Below are 19204 nucleotides of genomic sequence, written 5' to 3' on the forward strand. Positions count from 1 at the left end.
GCCCAATAATAATAATAATAATAATGTTTTGTACATACACCTAGCAGTGACACTGAGTATTTATGAAGTTACAAAACATGTTAAGATTTCTCATAAGCCTATAGTAAAGGTAGAAAATATGGCATGTTTTGTTAATTATTGTGATTTTTAAATACCATGAACAGTTTACTATTTCAATGCATTATTTTAATCTTACACTTAGATTCTAAGACATTAAAGTTAACTTAAATCGATACAATTTGATCAACCAAAGGAGCATTGAAAGCATTGACACATGTACTACTGTACAGTAATAGAATAATAACCGTAAACTAGAAAGGATCGCGAGAGTGTATTTAAAGGCTGGGTGTTAGTACTGCAGTAGTGATGGTGCATTTTGCAGTGTAGTTATCTAATAGGCTGTTTTATAAAAAAGGTATCCTTGTCCTGATTAATCATTCAATGGACTGTATGTCAGCATAATCACAGTGTGACAGTGTGACTGAATGATCTGAATGGGTTGTGTGCCAAAAGGCTTTATTGCTCTCTCAACACTGTTATCATGGTATTCACACAGTGTTCAGTGTTGTCTTAAGGGCAAAGTTTGTACTTCAAACACACAGTGATTCCCATTTGTGATTCACTTCTGAAAAATAATATATCTTAGAGCATTCAGTTCTTGCAGGATTTTTGATCACTGTCCAGATTCTGTCAGATACAATTTAAGACCCCTTTAAAACAGTGCTGAATTGAAATTCAAGCACATTCAAATCTCTTTGAAGTATTTTCTATACAATCACATTGTTCAGTTTTTTTATTTTATTTAGAACATTTCTCTCTGCCTCAGTTTGTCCAGCTTTAATATCATGTGTCCTACGGGTGCGCATGGCATGAGCTATTAACAGACTCATCCCTCTGAACGTGGACCTACCGCCCTCTTGTGGCCAGAATCACAACTTGTAGTTGAGTGCTTGGGACCCACTGGAAAATTAATGATGAATTCGTGAGCAATGTGAGGCTCTGTTCTTATAGAAAGGACTGTTTTTTTGTGGAAGTTAAGTAAGTTATTAGAAGTAATTTAAGAGTCAAAAAAAAAAAAAGAGTCAAAATGTATTAACTTCTTTATAAATGAAACCAAAGCATATTTCTTAAATAAAACATAGAAACATTATAACTTGTCAAATTCTGGAGAAAATAACTTAATGTCATCATTACATGCAGGTATTACTGGCAGAACATTGGAAAATACTCCTTGATAGTTTTACTTTAGGTATTATACTAAGTTATTTCAAGGCACAAAAATAACAACAAAAACAGATTGGATAAAAAAAAATCTGAATGCCAGAAGCCACTGGTATTGTGTACACAAGCCTGCACAATCCCAGTGCCTTTTTTACACCAGTAGGTGGCAATATACCAGTGCTGTTACTTTATCCAATGCTTATTTCTGTATAATGCCATAGATATATGACATCTAAATAATTGAACCAAAGTATAAACTCATCGGAAAAAATAAATAAAATATACAAGTTTATGGCTCCTCTATATTTTTATGTAATATCTATATAAGCTTCACTGTAAAGACGACCTTACAATGCTGAATATCTCCTTCAAGGTTAGTTTGTAAACACAATACTGTTGGTACTTTATGTTGTAAACTTGCTTTACTAATAATAAAGCCATTTCCTAACCATTTCCTATACACCACATCCTATTTTTTTCTTTCTGAGCAGCCTTGAGTAATGTTTCATGACAAGACAGGCGTTCAACTGGTCTCTAGTAAATCCTCCAAAAATCTAAACTTTAATATAAACTTTCAACTTAATGCTTTTTCTGAAGTCATGTTCTGTCCCGCTTTGATTAAGTTTCTCGTCACATGCCTGCATTCTCAGAGGTATTATAGTCTCTTTCTTTATGAACTTTTAAATTGAAGAGTTGGACCTGAAGTCTTCCTTTAATACAGCTTTGTTAAAATGCAATGTATCTGCTGTGGTTATAACGATGCACTATCGTACTAAATGGAACAGTTACAACATCTTTTTAAACAATCATTTCTGCTGAAGTTGGGAATGTGTCCTTCCTAAACTTGGCATGGTGCGTCAGATGTAAAGGCAATGATTCTCTCGGTGAACTTTCTGCAATTCTTGCTTGCTGTTTAGATATTTGAAGACAGATCTTCAAGTGCAAGATCATTTTTATTGTTCTTTTTTTAAAATGATTTTTTATTCAGACATTTTTGTCATGCTTATACGCTGTCATAGATTGTTATCACAACACAAGCAGCATGGCCTTAGTAGAGAAGGTCAGTCCTCTCAGTTGATCTGCATTGACAGACAAACAAACCTCAGCTTAAACCCTGGCGACGGCTCACAATAAAAGTTTGCCTGTAGTCAGAGAAGTATATAAATATTCAGAGAGAAATGTCAGCCTGCATTGCCTCTTCTGCATGGGAAAGGCGCGGGCTGGACAAGGGCTCTTTGTCTGACAATATCAAATTAACACTGCAGAGGGTACGCACGGGGAGGTGCACTTGAGAAACACGCTTACTCGAGTGTAATATACAACGCTACAAAAAACATTATCTTTCAAAAGCCACTTTTGATTTCTTTCACACCCAGACTTCATACTTATCTGTCATATTGGGTTTTAAATCAGGACATTGAGCACATTGAGAACCTTAAGCCTTGAAGTAAACAATCATTCAGAAATGAGTGCCAAAGATGCTCTTAAAAATTCTTCTTGAGTAGAAGATGAAAAATATATTTTTAAAAAGGCACTAGTCAGATAAGAAGCAACCAGAATATGCAACACTGTCAGGTAAGTGCTGGAGTCAAAAACCTTTTCCACAATAAACAGAATCATAAAGACAGAACATCAAAAGCAACACAAAATGATGGTTTCATAGAAACAAAAGGAGAATATGAATTTAAGAGAGTCAGGCAGTGCTGCAGTTGAAGGCTACACTTGGGTTTTCAGGGACATACACTTTCCTCAACAATGCAAAAAGTTTGGCAAAAGTGGCATCATACAATTCACGACACATAAGATGAGGACCTGTTTGTGTTTTTGAAGTTGAGTTTGTTTGATAGTGATGTTCTTAAAGATTTTTTTTTTTTTTTTCAGTAGAAGACGTTAAAAAGGAGCTCCACTTACCATCCACCACGTCCTCGCCGACACATCATAACAAAGCTGCCATTTAATGGACCTCTCGGTGAGTTTCCCGGCCATCTCTGCGCTTCCCCCCGGAGGAAGACAGGACACCTAATCACAACAGGGGCATCAGAGGGGGCATGCTGTGCCACATGTAGGCCAATGTTGCATTATGGGAAAGAAAGAAAAAAAAAATCAGCAACATCTTGACTAGTGACTTGAACCTGACTGCTGTAATTACAAGAGGCATGACCCTGAAGCACCCCCCCCCCAACCCAACCCAACCCACCAACACACACAAACCTCCACCCCCTCCCCCCCCCCCCCCCCCCTCCGCCCCTCTGTTCCAATGATAAAGAATCATAAAAACCAGGGGGGAAAGGTTTAATGCAACAATTCTGATTATTTAAATGAATTTGAGAACATTTATCAAACTAAAACAGGAAGGACTGTGGGTTTATTAGTCATTGTTTACTGCGTAATAGTCTTCATTTATTGTTCCATACAATGTTAACATATTTGTGTATATATTTAGAATTGTGTTTATGTATAATGACAATAAAGGTTTTTCATTCTACAAAGTATTTCATTTCTTTGATAACCTGCAAAAGTAAATGTTCCAACACAGAGAGAAATTTAATTCAGTTTCCTAGCTGGAGCTTCTTTCTTGAGTCCATAGCAGGCTTATGTGAGTGAGCTATGACTTTTGGCCTGAAGTTGTCCTCCCAGTTTCCAGATCATCCACCCTGTTTCTGTACAAGAAAAACCTGCCAGGTTAGAGATCATCCCTGTTAAGCCAGGTAGCTTTTACCATCACAATCTTCTACTGGGCCTGAGGTCATTTGAAATAATGATAGGTGTCAGAAAATGATTGTTCCTGTTCAAAGATGGTGCCATAACGCAATCATAAAGATCATCAAAAGGACCTGTTGCAGTCAATTTCCCCGCTCAGTGTCAAAGCTTAAGTGGAACTGACTGTGTTCTCGTCCATGAATTAAGACGTTAGGCGTGTCCATGTAAATGTTAACCGAATGCCTACAGAAAGGACCTTTTCTCTCCTGCCACATTCCAATCCTCCTCACTGAGGCCGCTCGGTGGCAGCTGGATTTCCCAACAGGGACGGTGGGTGGACTTAGCAACGGTTACTTAGCATTAGTTACAACAAATAGTGGGAAAAGTGGAATAAAAAAATCAGGGCTTGTTCTCTGACAGGAATGTTTCTGGCTCATACAATCAGATGTTAGCGATCAAAGAACGTTTGAACTTTTTTTTTTCCCAATATCAAGCTGAGACAAAAAAAATTAGAAGCTCTCTAATGAGCCACCAACAGTGTTCCACCAACATGCTGTTTGTTTGTCTGTCATACAGCTGCTTTAATAAGTACCTGCTCAGTGTTGACCTTTTCAGCACACCTGACTCTAATAAAGCACTAATTAGGAGCTTAATTAGGAGCTGGCCTATTTAATTAGTGCTCATACACAAAGAACAATAAGACACTCAGTGTGTCATCATGCAGGCAAATGTCAGCTCATGACAGAGCAGTGAGGGATGAAAGATGACAAATAAAAACGTCTCATTGAGCACTTTGGCTGCCATCATCAAAAGAAAACTTCTCAATATCAGACTGTAATTATTGTTCCTTTTAAGGCTACTGAACAGCTTGTTTTATAGTTTATCCAGATATCACTTTACAAGTTGTTGTTTTTTTCTAATCTTAAACACCCCCAAAAAATATGCCGAAAAAATTATGTTTCTACCTGATACAAAAAAAATCTAATTTTGACCATTGGCAGGTACAATGTGGTATAAACATTGTTACAGAAACCCTAAGCAGACATGCATCCATACTTTTTATTTACTCTGTGATACAAGTGAGGTTGTCTGGATGCATGTGCACTTAGTATTTTGTACATTTTTGCAATACCTCTCCCAATTAATTCACACATAAGATCATCTTCATTTGTTTTGTTAAAGGTCAACGTTGTATTCTACGTCATAACCGAAATGATTGATGCATACATTAATTTTGGTTAAATCGTTTATTTTTTTGTTAGCTCACTCGACTAAAGTGGACGCTGCCATCTTGGTGATCATATCTTTGATCAGCTGACATGTAACTGGGGCCAATGAGAAGCCAGTGCAACCTGAAACAGACCTCACACACCTGCTCTCAGCACAGAAATATGAAAGATAGAACTGTCTTGAATGGATTCTTTATATTCAGCTTATTCTAGTATCTGTAGATCTGTGCTCTTTTTTACAAACCAGAAATAATGTGTAGATTGTCATTTTAATTGAATAAGTACTTTTTACACTCTCTGACCTCCCAGGGGGGACATATCAAAAGGTCTAGGAGTGGATTACGGCCGTCTGGGTCACTATACATAAACTCCTTTCTTACAGTAATGGCAAAATTTACATAATGTAGACTAAAGTCATCTGGGGATTTTCTCAAATAAATGGAAAGGGTTTTTCATTTTTGACAGCTACAGTATTTATTTCACTTCCCCCCTGATCAGCAGGACAAAGGAGAACCCATTTAGGGGGGCAAATGTCATAGTCCTTGTTGTTTTACTTTTTATTTCAACATATATTTGTGAAATGTCACTTCTATTTTCATTTTGAATTTATGGTACAATAATGAATAATTCATTGGGACTTCATCTGACATCGTTGGGGGATACATATTCTGATTCCCCAGGTTGTCCTGAACAATGATGTATATTTAATTGTTGAGCATTACTCTGGCAAGATTAAACGTGCCTTTTAACAGAAGTAGACCAGGAGTTAAAAGATTTGTTAAAGAAAATGCCTTAGACCTCAGGGGGTTTCATGACGTTCTTCTGTATTTGATTTTAAGATGTCTAAATGCGAGCTCATCCTCTGGAGTCTGATTGGATATAAACTGACTGATTGATATTTTCTACATTAACATGTCATACATTTCTGTCAGTTAATAACTTCTTTTGCCAACAGATGGAATATATATGTTCATTTAAAGCCCATATTACTTAAAAATCATGACATTTGTCCTCATGTGGTGATATAAAGGAGCTTTACATTTCAATATTTTTCATCGTCATAAAACATACAAATTCACATTTCCTAATAGCCAAGCGCAGTCTTGATATAATAATATCAGAAGAAATTACAACATATATTTGAATATATACTGCACTTTGCCAGTATTAGTGTTATCTTTATCCGTACAGTAGGCTACACAGCAGTGGAGTCTGTCAGGGCCTTAAAAAGCAAACGTTGAGGGCCGAGCTCACGCTTTTGCCGCATGCACCTTATTGATTTTGAGGTTAAAATCGATACATTTCATCGTCTTGATTGGATTAACTGTTTCAGTTTCAAGTTCAACTTTTAATTGGATTTCTACTTTCTACAATGAGAGCGTATTTAGGAAAATCAATAGGCCAATCAATACCTCCGTGTTCAGGAAGTTCAGCTGTGGAGCTGAAAATGGAGGAACGTGGCAGACACCTGCTACTGGATACCCACTCAGATGACTCGCTGAGGTCTAAAAAATCTAATTATATCTTTATTAACAGTGCAGAAAATGCTACAATACTTACTATGTTAAAGTGGAATCAGAGAGTCAACGGGAAATACGGGGTGTACCGTTTTATACACACAGGATATTTTAGATTTTCTGAATAATAAGAAACATAAATCACAATAACAGAACATTTTATTTGAAATGTGTTGGATCTTTACTTCAGCACTGCATTAACAAACACAGCATGGCAAAGCAGAACTGGGGGTTTGGAATGGCTTACGTCCCATATGGATAGAAATAAAAAAAATGATCATTCTACTCATAATTAGTAATCGGATAATAATTTCTATCTTCCATCTTGGAGACTTAATCCTTGTCTCGGCTTGGCAAAAAGGCCGCAGAACACGCCAAGCCACTAACTCCAATCATAGACAGGTAAACAGCCTTGTATCTGAGAGATAACTGTTTCAAGCATAGTTTATGTTTATCAAGCATGTGGCTAATTATTTCTTTTGTTCAGCCAGATGTCATAGACTGTAAAAGTAGCAGGTGGCCACTTATTTAATTAGTGCAGTTGACCAACCATTACCAGAGATTAAGAGCACACTTAACCCGGGCTGCTGAAGGCTGCTATTATCTACGCTGGACTCCTTTAATTTGACTGACAAAGTTCAAACTGACTACCTAAATTTAACGCAGGCTCATGTTCTTTGTTTTATTGAACACATTACCAAAAATGGTTCATGTTCTCAGAACAACAACAATAATAGCATTTATTCTAAGAGCATAATGTTGCATGGTTTCTTTACTAATTTCAGTTGACAATTTCAGGGAACTGACAAGCACTTATTTTATGACTGTATATCCACCTTAAGAGTAAAACGGTTCTTTTGTGTTGATAGTGTACTTAAGGAATATTCAAATTGTGGTTTAAGGGCCAAAAGGTGTCAGAGAGGTGGTGGGGTCTCTGAAAAAAGGAGGGCTATCTTACTGACAGTGCTTTTTATATAAAGAATGGTTGAATTCATGTTTTCATTTTTGTCTTGTTCAGATGACAAAAGACCAAATGTATGGATTAAAATATTACCATTCAACACTATCGGTTAACTACTATGCCTCAGTTTAGAAATATACAGTTTCTGGTAATACATTCCCAGTTAGTAGTTATTAAGCTAACAAAATAATGAAATAACAAAATAATTCTCGCCCTTATCTCTCAGTTTTCTGTCCGAGTAGGACATGAAGAAATCAAAGATTGTTTTATTGGTAAAGTACAGAGTAGGTTGAAGTTCCTCAGAGCAATACCCAATGTATGAGTATGCGTTGGTGTGGCTGGTGGCTTTGTGTTAGGTGTTGGTTTTAAACATGTAACCATTTGAAGACAGCACACACAGCTCATATTCACGGATCATGCACACATTACACACGCCTCACTTGAAACTTAACAACTATGCAGGACAACGACCAGAGCGGATGCTTGGGACCTTATTGTGAAACGTATACTCAGAAGAAACAACCAGCAGATAAACCATGCAGGCAGTCTGAGTTTGATGCAGCAAAGAAGGGATTTACTCCAAAATTGAATGAAAATGACAACAAATACAATTATCTTTTGATTAAAGTAAATGTCATATTGTCCAGAGCAGAAAATATCTCTAAGGTGTTGGTACATTGGCAGTGAGTCTGTCTACATAATAGTTTACATTTATCAGCCAATACTATTTCCCTATTCAAGATTTTTTAAGAGTACTAAAAAGGACACAGGAATCACTGTTGTCGGGGCGCAGATGACCTTGCGGATATGTGACCTGCAGCTCCTTAACTGCATGTCATTTCTCATTCTCTCTCCCAGATTTCCTACTGTATCCACTGTCCTATCCATATAAAGGCAGAAACGCCCAAATAATCATGTTGAAAAAAGAAAGAGGCATCATTGTTGTCAAGTTTGACATTACATACTTTACTTAAAATGTGCCTTTACCCTTTAATTTACAAGGGTAAGCAATATTCTTCATCTATCTCTGTTTTTGAATTGCTCTTCTAGGGGTATGTCCTCATACTTACCATTGTCCATACATCATGCAAAGTTCATTTCACAAGACTGTATTTCCTTGATGGCGTTCAAAAGGAGTTTCCTTCTTTCTTTCTGCATTTCTCTCTATCCCACTTTAAAAGCCCACCAACAGATGTGGCAGATGGCTGTTCAACATGAGTCTGGTTCTGCTTAAAGTTTCTTAAAGGGCAGTCTTTTCTTGCCACTGTAACTTTGCTAAATGTTACCAAGTGCTTTGCTCATGGTGGATTAATGTTGGGTCTTTGTATATAATATACGGTCTCAACCTGTTATTGTTTGTGTCTTGAGATAACATTTGTTATGAATTGGCGCTACACAGTTAAAGATTGATTGATTTACTTAAAGATGGAGAAAGCTAAAATTGCACACACTTCTAGCTTTTCTACTAAACTTAAGTTATTGTCAAAAGAACTAACAAGGAATTGCTTTCGTAGTATAAAGTATAGTACTGTATATGGATGATGAAAATTACCTACACATAATTGTATGTGCTAGGATTGTGCTAATTTAAACAACCTATAATTGCTAGCTAGTCCAATAGGATTTGAAATTACTCATATAAAGTAAAGCATAGATTCACTTTACTTTTGCACATTATAAGGTATTTTATTGTTCTCCCAGGATATGTAGATATGTATGGTCAACAAGGTAAAAGGCTAAGTCTACAGGGTCTGAAAAATACTATTTTTGTAAACATAGACATAATGTGCTGAACTAATTCCCTCAGTAAAAGCTTTAGCTACAGCCAGATATGGTTGCTGAAAGAAAGTTAAAAAGGGAGAAAAGAATCGGCTCAAAAAGTATACAGAATCTAATTTATTGAGAGTATGAATACCAATATGATATATATTATTTCTATGACCACCATTTATAGTATTCCAAACAAATCAATTGACTATTTTTCATAGGCTTTCTAGACATAGAGAAATTGATAAGATATATATGGTATAGTGTATTTATACTTTATTCACAAAACTTAACTATGCCATTGATTGAGGTCTGAATGAAACAAAATAAAGCTTGAGAACATATACTGAAATCAGCAGATGAACAATGTAAACAAAACTGCAGAAGTCCAAACTGAGAGCCCTGAGGGACACCAGTAAACTACTTCCAGGGAAAGTAAGTGAGCACCCATCTCTAAAACACTTGCATCTTCAGTCTCCTGCAGCTATTGAATCAAATCAAACAAAATTAGGCCTTTTGTGTTATTCTGTTTCGCGTAAGTGTTATGGCTGAATATAACATTGTAAAACTATAAACAGCAGCTGTAGAAGTGTTAACTTAAACTTACAGTATGTATTAGATTACCACTACTGCTGTAATAATAAGAATGGCTTTACTGACAGAAAATGTTTATTGCTTTCAAAAACATAAATAAAAAAAGTAGAATGTAATCTATCAGTACTACTGTCTTTAACACCAATCATACAAATTTACCCACCAAAATTTCACAATGATTCAAACAAACAATCCAAGACCCTGAATCTGAGTTATAAAAACCACTGAGCAAAAAACACGAACATACCCATGCAACTACAAACAATCTGATAAAGATATGGTAGGAATAAAGGATTCACATGAAATAAACGAGTTCAAAAGTTTTCAGAGTATATCGATCTAGTGAAACAGATTATGTGAAAATCAGTGCATAATATTGAACCGCTACCTTTAAAATCTGGTGAAACATGCATTTACTGAATGCTCGCGGACTATTGCAACATTTTCCCAGGTCTTTGGCTTCATGGAGACCAACATAATGATAGTGTAACATGAGAGTAAAAAGAAGACCTAGAAAGGCACTTAAAACTACTTAGATATTGGAACATCTCCACACATGGCAAGCCTTGTTTACATACAAGCGTAGCAATGGTATTGCCAGGTTTTATAGACAATAACCACCATGCTATGCTAATATTATTATGCACTGAATTATCTTCTAAAGTATCCTGTCAAAGAATCCCGTAAAATACCAATACCACAGGGTTATAGCCAAAACCACCATAAATAAATGAGCAGTGTTGTGACAGTGTTAAATGTCACCTCCCATAGATCAATGTTAATTTGCTTGTGGGGAAGATGAGCATTTATAAAGCCACTTGATCAGACACAATTAATACCAACTGTAACAGTTGCAGCACTGAAAAAATAAAATGTATAACGATTTTCTTCAGAAACTTTAAAATTAAATACAAGTTTCATAACCATTTGTGCCCAGGCACAAGTGCTACAGTTGACGAAGCAAACTTACGCTAAACTGGCTCATTTAAAATAACGGTTTAACATTTAGGGAAATAAACCCAAACTTATTACCTGTCATGGTCAGAATAGTAAAATAAATAACACTTTTAGATCTGTTTGGTTAAGAGCTACACATACATAGCAGGCAGTTAGCATAGCTTAGCATTACAAAAGCAGCTATACCATCTTTATCCAAATATAAAGAATTATACTTACAAACAGCTAAAACAATTGCAAAAGGAACAAGCTGTGTTTTTTCTAGGTTTGTATTGTATACCTGATATGATAAGCTAAGCTAAGCTACCTATCTTTTGGCTAGCTAAGCGTATATTTGGCATACAGCCATAAGAGCTGAAAATCTTCATTAGTATGAGCTTCTATGTTTACATGTGAATTGTTCTTTGCTCTTATTGTTGTTTTTTTTCTCTCCAAATTAGTTATTAATACTACTGTGGAGGCAGCTATATACTATATATGGAGAACTTGGAGTCCAAGATAAGTCTGGTGGATAATAAATTGTGTTGTATGGCATCGTATCGTATAAATCTTAAGTGTATTTCCCTAAATGTCAAACTTTTCTTTTTAAAGTAAAACTACCCTGTCCTATCCTGTGAGGATAGTATGTGACACTCGAACCCTTTTCATAAGGATTCCACAAACAGAAAACAACGTGATTATACAGCTAAATTGACTCTGATATATATATGAAACGTTAGCTTAACAGTATAAACTTGTTTCTAATGTTTGATTGCAAGTTTTAGACTCTCTGCTTGCTATTATACATCTTCATACCCAGCATAAAATGATCCCTCTTTCGTTTTGATTCAAGTTATAAACTTGCCATGCTTCATAAAAACATCAATTCACTGATAGATTGTTCTTAGATCAATGCAAGAAAACATTCACAAATCATCAATGGATCACCGATTAAAGGAATGCAGTTGACAGCCGATCCCCTCAGGATTCACATGAAATTTTCAAACTGGAATACATCGAGCACAAACAATACACTTGTGCATGACAAATTAAAAAAAAAAACATAGTTAAAAGAAACAAGGCACAAACATTATACAAATAAAATTGCCTCTCTGAAAGACACACCGGAGTTACTGTAGTTGATTAAATGTCAGTAGTAAAGGCTCTTTATTTAAGTAACCTGAGAGGGGATCCCTTTAGTCAGCTTCTTTCAGATGACAACGTCCATCCTTCTGAGGCAATAAGCCATTAAAAGCGGTTTCCAAAACGCTGAAAGTGGCAGTCACAGTGAGTATAAAATCATTTTCCAATCACATCTGTAGGTGTTCCTCTATCTTGTTTACTGCCAGTCTTGCTCTTGTAGAGAAATGCAAAAAAACAAACAAAAAAAGCTTACAGTATCCACTGACAAACCAAAACTGCTGCCAAGCTCCCAGAGCAAAAAAGAAAGCAGACGGTGAAGGCGAGCAGATGGATTCATACGTGTGTATACAGTGTTTCATCATGGCAGCTCCTACCATCTGTGCAGGTAGGAGGTGCTATAGTGGTACAGACCTACACGTGGGTGCGAAAGTGGTGGCTTGCTTGGAGTGGCTGCCTGCTACGAAGCGGTATGAGCCACAGGAATTTCCAGCGAGTGCCGCAAACTTCAGCTAGCGCCCACTGCCAGGACCTTTTTGAGCCAAATCTGTAATTAAAAAAAAAAAGGCAATAATTTTAAAACTTGTAGCCATTTCCAGAATAGTCCTCTTGTTTACTGAGCTGAAAAGGAGTGATACCCATTTTTATATTTCTGAGCGATAGGAACATGATGCAGAGCCAGGTGCCAGATGCGCATTTCAAGTATTTAAAGACACTGGACAAGTTTAAAAACTGAAAGATCGGGGACGCCAGAAGTCCAGTGAATCCGACTTGTGGCTCCATTCCCACAAGTCGTTCCCCACTCTCTCTCTCTGGTTTCTGACTCTATCCACTGTCCTATCTCTAAAATAAAGGCATAACTATGCTAAGAGCAAACTAATCAACATAACAACACAAAAGCGGTCACATAGACAACATCAACAACAACAACACACAGCACAATCACACATTAAAAGCATAAGTACAGACAGAGTGAAGCAGACTCACATTTCACTTGAGAAATTAGCCATTTTCTCAATAGTGGTTGTATCCTGTGAGAGGAAAAAGAAAACAATGCAAAATGAGTTAACTGTTTTACAAAATGTTGCTACATCATGTTGGTTCTGTGCCTTGGCACAATATGTAGAATTTTATTACAATGTCGTTGCCGTGGAAACATTGGATGTTACGTCAAAGACCGCAAGACAAGAAAGCGGGAATTGCAACTAAAAGCTGCCATACTGTTGCTGTATGTGCTGCTGTGATAAAAAAAAAGTTCATGTAATTGTAAGCTGTCGGTAAACATATTCTCTTCCTCAGCTCTGTTTTGCCCGTTCGTCTTTACTAAGGTAAACGCGGGTTTATTTTCCATCAGGGTTGGGGGGTGGAGTAGCAGAGAGAACTCCCATGATACCCTGCCAGCCTCGACGTCATCTCTTCTAATTGTATTGATTGAGAGCCCCCTGGTGGTGGAATCTAAATGCTTTGCCTTTAAGGGTCATAAGATTGCCTTGCTGCTCTGTTTTCCTGTATCATAAGTATCACTCTGTACCATAATATGTTGCTCCTGAAGATGGCTCTATCCGGACTCATTCTCATTTAAAAATAAAAGCTTCCAGTTTCCCCACCTCATCGTGGAGGCTAAATATAGAACATTTCTGCTTCAGTAAACTCTTGATGAAAGCTTGGAAAATATCTCCCGCTGGCTTACAGACATTGGCACACACACAATCATGCACAGCCTGACCCAGGGCTGTCTCTCGGCTTTCTTTTCTATTGATCACTGCATTACTGGCATGGATTGTTGTATTTTTGTGTGTGATTTGGTGTTGTTTTATCTGAAGCTTTGTGTGCTGCTGCTAGATTTGTTCTTGAAAATACTAACGCTGCTTTCAATAGGCCAGAAAAGGAAGATGATGCTGTCAATAAGAAGCATCATGCTGATTTTCCAGATCCTATCAAGTCACAATTAACATCACATTTGTACAGCAATTACAGCAGGATATGTCATTTCAAACAGGATAAGTCATTATTAGTTATTAGTCAGTACTCACAGAGAGGATTCCTGTCATCTGAGTGTAAAACAAGCTGGTCATGCCACCAAACATGACTAAACCCATGAGCGCTGAGACACGCAGCAGAGCCAGTTCATGGCGTGTGGTAAATTTCTCCTGGCAGAGGGAATCAGAATTTAAACATGTTTGGTGTTAAAACTTCTAATTTTACATTAAAGCCCTACGTTATGACCTCTTCTTTTCTGTTGAATTAATTTATTTATTAATGAGTGCAAGTTTTACAAAAATATTCACTGTCTGTTTACATTTTCTTGTGTTTGCCACTTTGAGACACCAAGTAGGTTCAAGATAATACAGGGAGAACAAAGGTTTTTCACTTCGACTTGGTTGTGTATATTTAATTCTATTATCATTTATTTTATCACAGATATTTTGCACTTTAAATGATTCTGTTAAGTACTGTGAATATTTGGAGTCAAAACATTTGCACATCTGTAATGTAGTCTGTAAACTTTAATATGTTTTTTTTCCCAACCAGCTGAGGATGTTACTTATTGATATTCCTGTAAAATGTACCTGATCTAGTCCTGTCAGTGGCTGGAAGTAATAGTACTGGCAGAAGTCCAGCACCAGGGTGAACAAACTGAGGACCTGAGCGTAGAAACAGAGCTGCAGGAAGAGCCAGTGGTTGTCTTCTCCCACACAGTTATTGATCCTGGAAGGGAGTAAACAGGTATCTCATAACATTTTTATATCAGTTTTACACTTCTCTGGTCTGAAGTACAGTTGTTATAAAAAAGCAATAAAAAACAGAACAAGAACTATATCTGCAGCCAGAACCCCATTTGTATTTTAAAAGATGTATAGAATATATCTAAACAATAGTAGGAAGTTATTATAGACAAATATTGACCTGCATCCTATTTATTTGTTTGACATATTGGCATACATATGAGGCCCAATCGATCACCACTCCAGCTGTGAAAACTCAGATGTTGGGGGTGTTTGTGTGAATTTTAGGTTCTACAATTCTACAATTCACTTTGCAGACACTTTTATCCAAAGCGATGTACATCAGAGAGAAAGTACAACAGAAACAAGGATCTAGAAAAAAGGGAACAATGTCAGTAAGAGCAAACGATCAGCTTTGAGTCCAATTGGATACACAGGTGCTGACAGGCACTGCACAGAGGCAAAGCACAACATTGAAGGCAGTTCTTGAGAGGTCTAATCAGTATAGAAACCATCTTATAAGTCATCTTTATCAAACAAAAACCATTGTCACAACCATCATCATCATCAATGATATTGAGACCATCATCATTAAGTTAGTAGGTATTCATGAAAGAGCTGGGTCTTTAGCTTTTTCTTAAAGGTGCAGAGGGACTCTGCAGATCAAATGGAGTTTGGAAGTATGAGAAGCCATGAGAGCGGGTTATTGAACCAAGTGAGCTTGTGTATATGGAGAAGAGAAGGGGACCAAGCACTGACCCTTGAGGTACCCCTGTGGATACGTTGTGCACTTTGGACACTTCTCCCTTCCACGACACTCTAAAGGATCGCCCAGAGAGGTAGGACATGAACCAGCAGAGGGCAGATCCTGAGATGCCAAGTTCAGAGAGCGTGGGTAGGAGGATTTGATGGTTGACTGTGTCAAAGGCAGGTGACAGGCCTAGCAGTAATAGAACTGAGGACTGACCCGCAGCTCTAGCAGCTCGTAGCGATTCTGTTACTGACAGTTTTCTTCTGGCAGTTTCGGATTCAGACTCTTTTAAGCTTGGATCTTCGTGAAAATCCCGCCCCCGATTTTCAGCTTGCGATCAACAGAGGGTGCGACACGCGTCAACTGCCTCTCCTGTTGATGCTCAGAGAATGAAACTTAAGTGCTCAGTCCAAACAAAGCCTGACAATTAGGTACAATTATTTTCCTGTATTTTTCTGTTTTAACCCCTGTTTTCAATACATTGATTTCATTTCATTTATGTGCCTGGTTTGTGATGTAAAACCTGCATGAGTGTGTGTGTGTGTGTGTGTGTGTGTGTGTGTGTGTGTGTGTGTGTGTGTGTGTGTGTGTGTGTGTGTGTGTGTGTGTGTGTGTGTGTGTGTGTGTGTGTGTGTGTGTGTGTGTGTGTGTGTGTGTATCATTACCATGGACAGTGGTGGTCCATCCTGCGTACACAATGGCCACAGCGACTGCAGTGGTGGGACCTTTTAGGTCTCATTAAGTTGCATTTATTGCACAACTCCCAGTGCTCTCGCTCTGTCAAAAAAATAAAAAATAATAATGGTTATCACATCATTCACAGCTAAACATGGACAATCTGACTAGAGCAATAGTAGTTGATTATTTGAAAATGGTTAAGTATTGAGAATAGTGAGTTGTGCTTTTCTCAGTCCATACCAGAGTGAGGTATTTTGGGGTCCACAGGAAGACGGCCCGGATCTGCTGTGGAAGCTCTGAATAGGGCCGCTATGCAGAGTGCTGATGCTATGTAATAACCTGAAGGAATACACAATATTGCCTAGTGAGATACGCCAGTGACTTTATTTCATCTGCCCCATAAAAAACAATTGTGAATATTACGTTTTAATATTTAATGTGGCAACAAATAATTCGTATACATAGAATCAAGAATACTCACAAACAACTATAGCCCAAGGGATGTGTCCCTCGTTGTAATGTGGAAGAAGAACCAGTTTGGGAATGAAGAAGGTGTTGTAAAGCCAGATTCCAAACACCACGCTTATACACAGCCAGCCCATGGGGTCAACCACAAAGTGCAGTCGGAGCTTCATGGCTGCTGGGACTACAGGGGAAACCTAGAGATGGGTTAGAGATTTGAAATGTGGATATCTTTCCAGATGAAAGACAGGAACAAGGGTGACTAAATGTAGCATGTGCTCAATCCTCTTCTCTGTCACTGTGCTTCATGCACTTTGCATACATGTTATTCTGTGGTTGTTACATCAAGCATTTTGCAAGTCGCCATGAAAGCACCATTAGATTGCATTATCTTACATGCACCGTGGAGGGCATATTAGTACTTTTTTCGCGAAATAACCATGAGATGAAACCTCAGCACAGGCCTATAACAAAGATATAATAAAGCAGGTGTCTGCAAACAAGCCCAACCTTTACAACCTTACACCGGTGTTTAAACATTAACAGCGAATCTTAAAAAAAAAAAAAAAAAGCCTGACTCGTGTTAAGGGACCACTTTAACCCTGCTGCTATGCACTTCTCACCTTGTTGTTGCTAAACCTCGCTTGCTCCATCATTCAAACCACAGATAACACTGACAGCCTCGATGGGCTTGGCTCCACACTGTCAGCTAACATCACCGGGCTAACGCGGTTTAAAAATCACTCACCTTCGTACAAAATGTTCACAATTCCACGTGTTTAACGTCAGTCACGATGTCGTAACGTTAAAATTAAATGATAAACACTTTTTTTTTTTTTTTGCATGGCTTACCCTTTCAGCGAACGCACCAGTGTTGTTACTTCCTCATCCAAGCCTCCGTGGGCTGGACAGGAGCTTTACTAAGTGACATCAAAATCACGTTTCCGTTTTATCATTTAAGAAAATAAAAGACTTTTCGGATATAGTATTTTCAGTAAAACAAAAAAGTTAATTAAAACAATATAGGTCCCTGACATAGCTTCCTTGGCATACTTGAGATTTATTTGGCTATTTATTATTTATAGTTATTAGTTACTTATTATTTATTTTATTAAATATATTATTTATTTTTTAATTATTATTATTTATATAGTAATTATTATTATTATATTATTTATTTATTATATTATTTATTTATTAAATATTATTTATTTATAAATATTTCATCTTTTTAATTCATCCTTAATATCTACAGGACAATCAATCAATCGATCAATTTTTATTTGTATAGTGTCAACTTTCTGTTGAATTATATTTAATTATTTTTAGTATTTTGCATCTGTTATATTCTTACTGTTGTTTATGTTCTTTCTGTGTTTGGTTTAGTTTGCTTTGTTCTTGTTTTTGCTGTTTGTCAAAGCTCTTTGTAAACCTGTGTTTTTAAAAGGTGCTACATAAATAAAGTTATTATTATTATTATTAACTCATAACAAGTGTTATCTCGAGACACTTTACAAAAAGCAGGTAAAATACCTTAGTTATCAGTTTATATGTTACCTCCTGTCTTTTTTTTTCTTTATGAGGAACTAATCAACTATTATTTATAGAATAATAGCCACAGTTCAGTAGACAGTACTTTTCAGGATGGAGTTTCAGTAGACTGAACTTTCGTGGTCATTCAGTATGCATCTTTTGTGTCCACCTCAGTATACTGAACATTTCAGTACGGATACTAACTTCCGGGTTTTATACAGCATGGCTCGGATGCATCCTTTCAGGAAATGAATTGTATTTTACCACCCACAATGCTGTGCGAAATTAAACGTAAATCGTCACGTCACGTGTCTGCATTATTATAAAACCTTTCTCCCTCTATTTAAATAATGATTTCACTATTTAAACGCGTCTTTATTGATTTATTTTACTTTATATTCTGTATATTACTGTCTTTCATTTGTACTTGTCTTTATGAACTGTATTTTATTTAGTTATTTAATCTCTCTTTTACTGGATTATTTTTTGTTTACCTGACTGTATATGTGCATTACTCTTCTTGAATAAAGGTACACAATTTTTTTTAATAATTTTTAATTTATTTCAGTTCACAATTTCAAATCACCCCTACAAAGGTTGAATTTTTCATCAGATTTCTTCATGAAAATATAAAGTAAAACAATAGTATAACTAAAGTTTGATTTTACAATATACTTTTTAAAGGAAAACTTTGAGCTCTTATTATTTTTAAATAATTATAGTTTCCTATCATTTCCTGATCGTTTACGGAAGCTTTGTGGACAGGTGGGTTGTGGACTCGGATGGATCGCTGTACACCAGCCAACGGCATCAGTCTGCTGCCACCTGCTGGTGATCTACGGCCGGTGTTTGTTGACTGCAACGCCGCTTAGCAATATAGTAGAGGAACAAACCCCGAAAAAAGGCTTTAGTGTTCGAGATACCCCTACCCGAGGTAGAACAAAGCACGACCATATTTTTTCATAACTTGAACAAGTCTAGTTTATGAA

General features: G+C 36.9%; 1 protein-coding gene across 1 annotated transcript; it reads right to left on the reverse strand.

The window, feature by feature from the left end:
• Positions 1-9509: 9509 nt before the first annotated feature.
• zdhhc21 (zinc finger DHHC-type palmitoyltransferase 21) lies at positions 9510-17618 on the reverse strand. The gene is made up of 8 exons (XM_020630524.3): positions 17535-17618; positions 16702-16879; positions 16461-16559; positions 16208-16319; positions 14636-14774; positions 14099-14215; positions 13053-13096; positions 9510-12612 (listed from the first exon to the last, which is right to left on the reverse strand). Exons 2-8 carry the CDS (start codon positions 16853-16855, stop codon positions 12480-12482), a joined length of 798 nt encoding a protein of 265 aa, XP_020486180.3. The 5' UTR covers positions 16856-16879; positions 17535-17618; the 3' UTR covers positions 9510-12479.
• Between the last annotated feature and the right edge of the window lie 1586 nt (positions 17619-19204).

Source organism: Labrus bergylta, chromosome 22 (genome assembly GCF_963930695.1).
Source record: "Labrus bergylta chromosome 22, fLabBer1.1, whole genome shotgun sequence".
In the NCBI taxonomy this organism is placed as follows: domain Eukaryota; kingdom Metazoa; phylum Chordata; class Actinopteri; order Labriformes; family Labridae; genus Labrus; species Labrus bergylta.

What these genes read in the sequence shown, in the direction of transcription:
- zdhhc21 (XM_020630524.3), bottom strand. Translation starts at nt 16,855, where the DNA reads ATGAAGCTCCGACTGCACTTTGTGGTTGACCCCATGGGCTGGCTGTGT. An exon ending in ATGGACCACCACTGTCCATG is followed by an intron (nt 14,775 to 16,207) that starts GTAATGATACAC and finishes ACTCCCTTCCAG; the next exon opens with GATCAATAACTGTGTGGGAG. An exon ending in AGATGACAGGAATCCTCTCT is followed by an intron (nt 13,097 to 14,098) that starts GTGAGTACTGAC and finishes TTCCTCTCACAG; the next exon opens with GATACAACCACTATTGAGAA.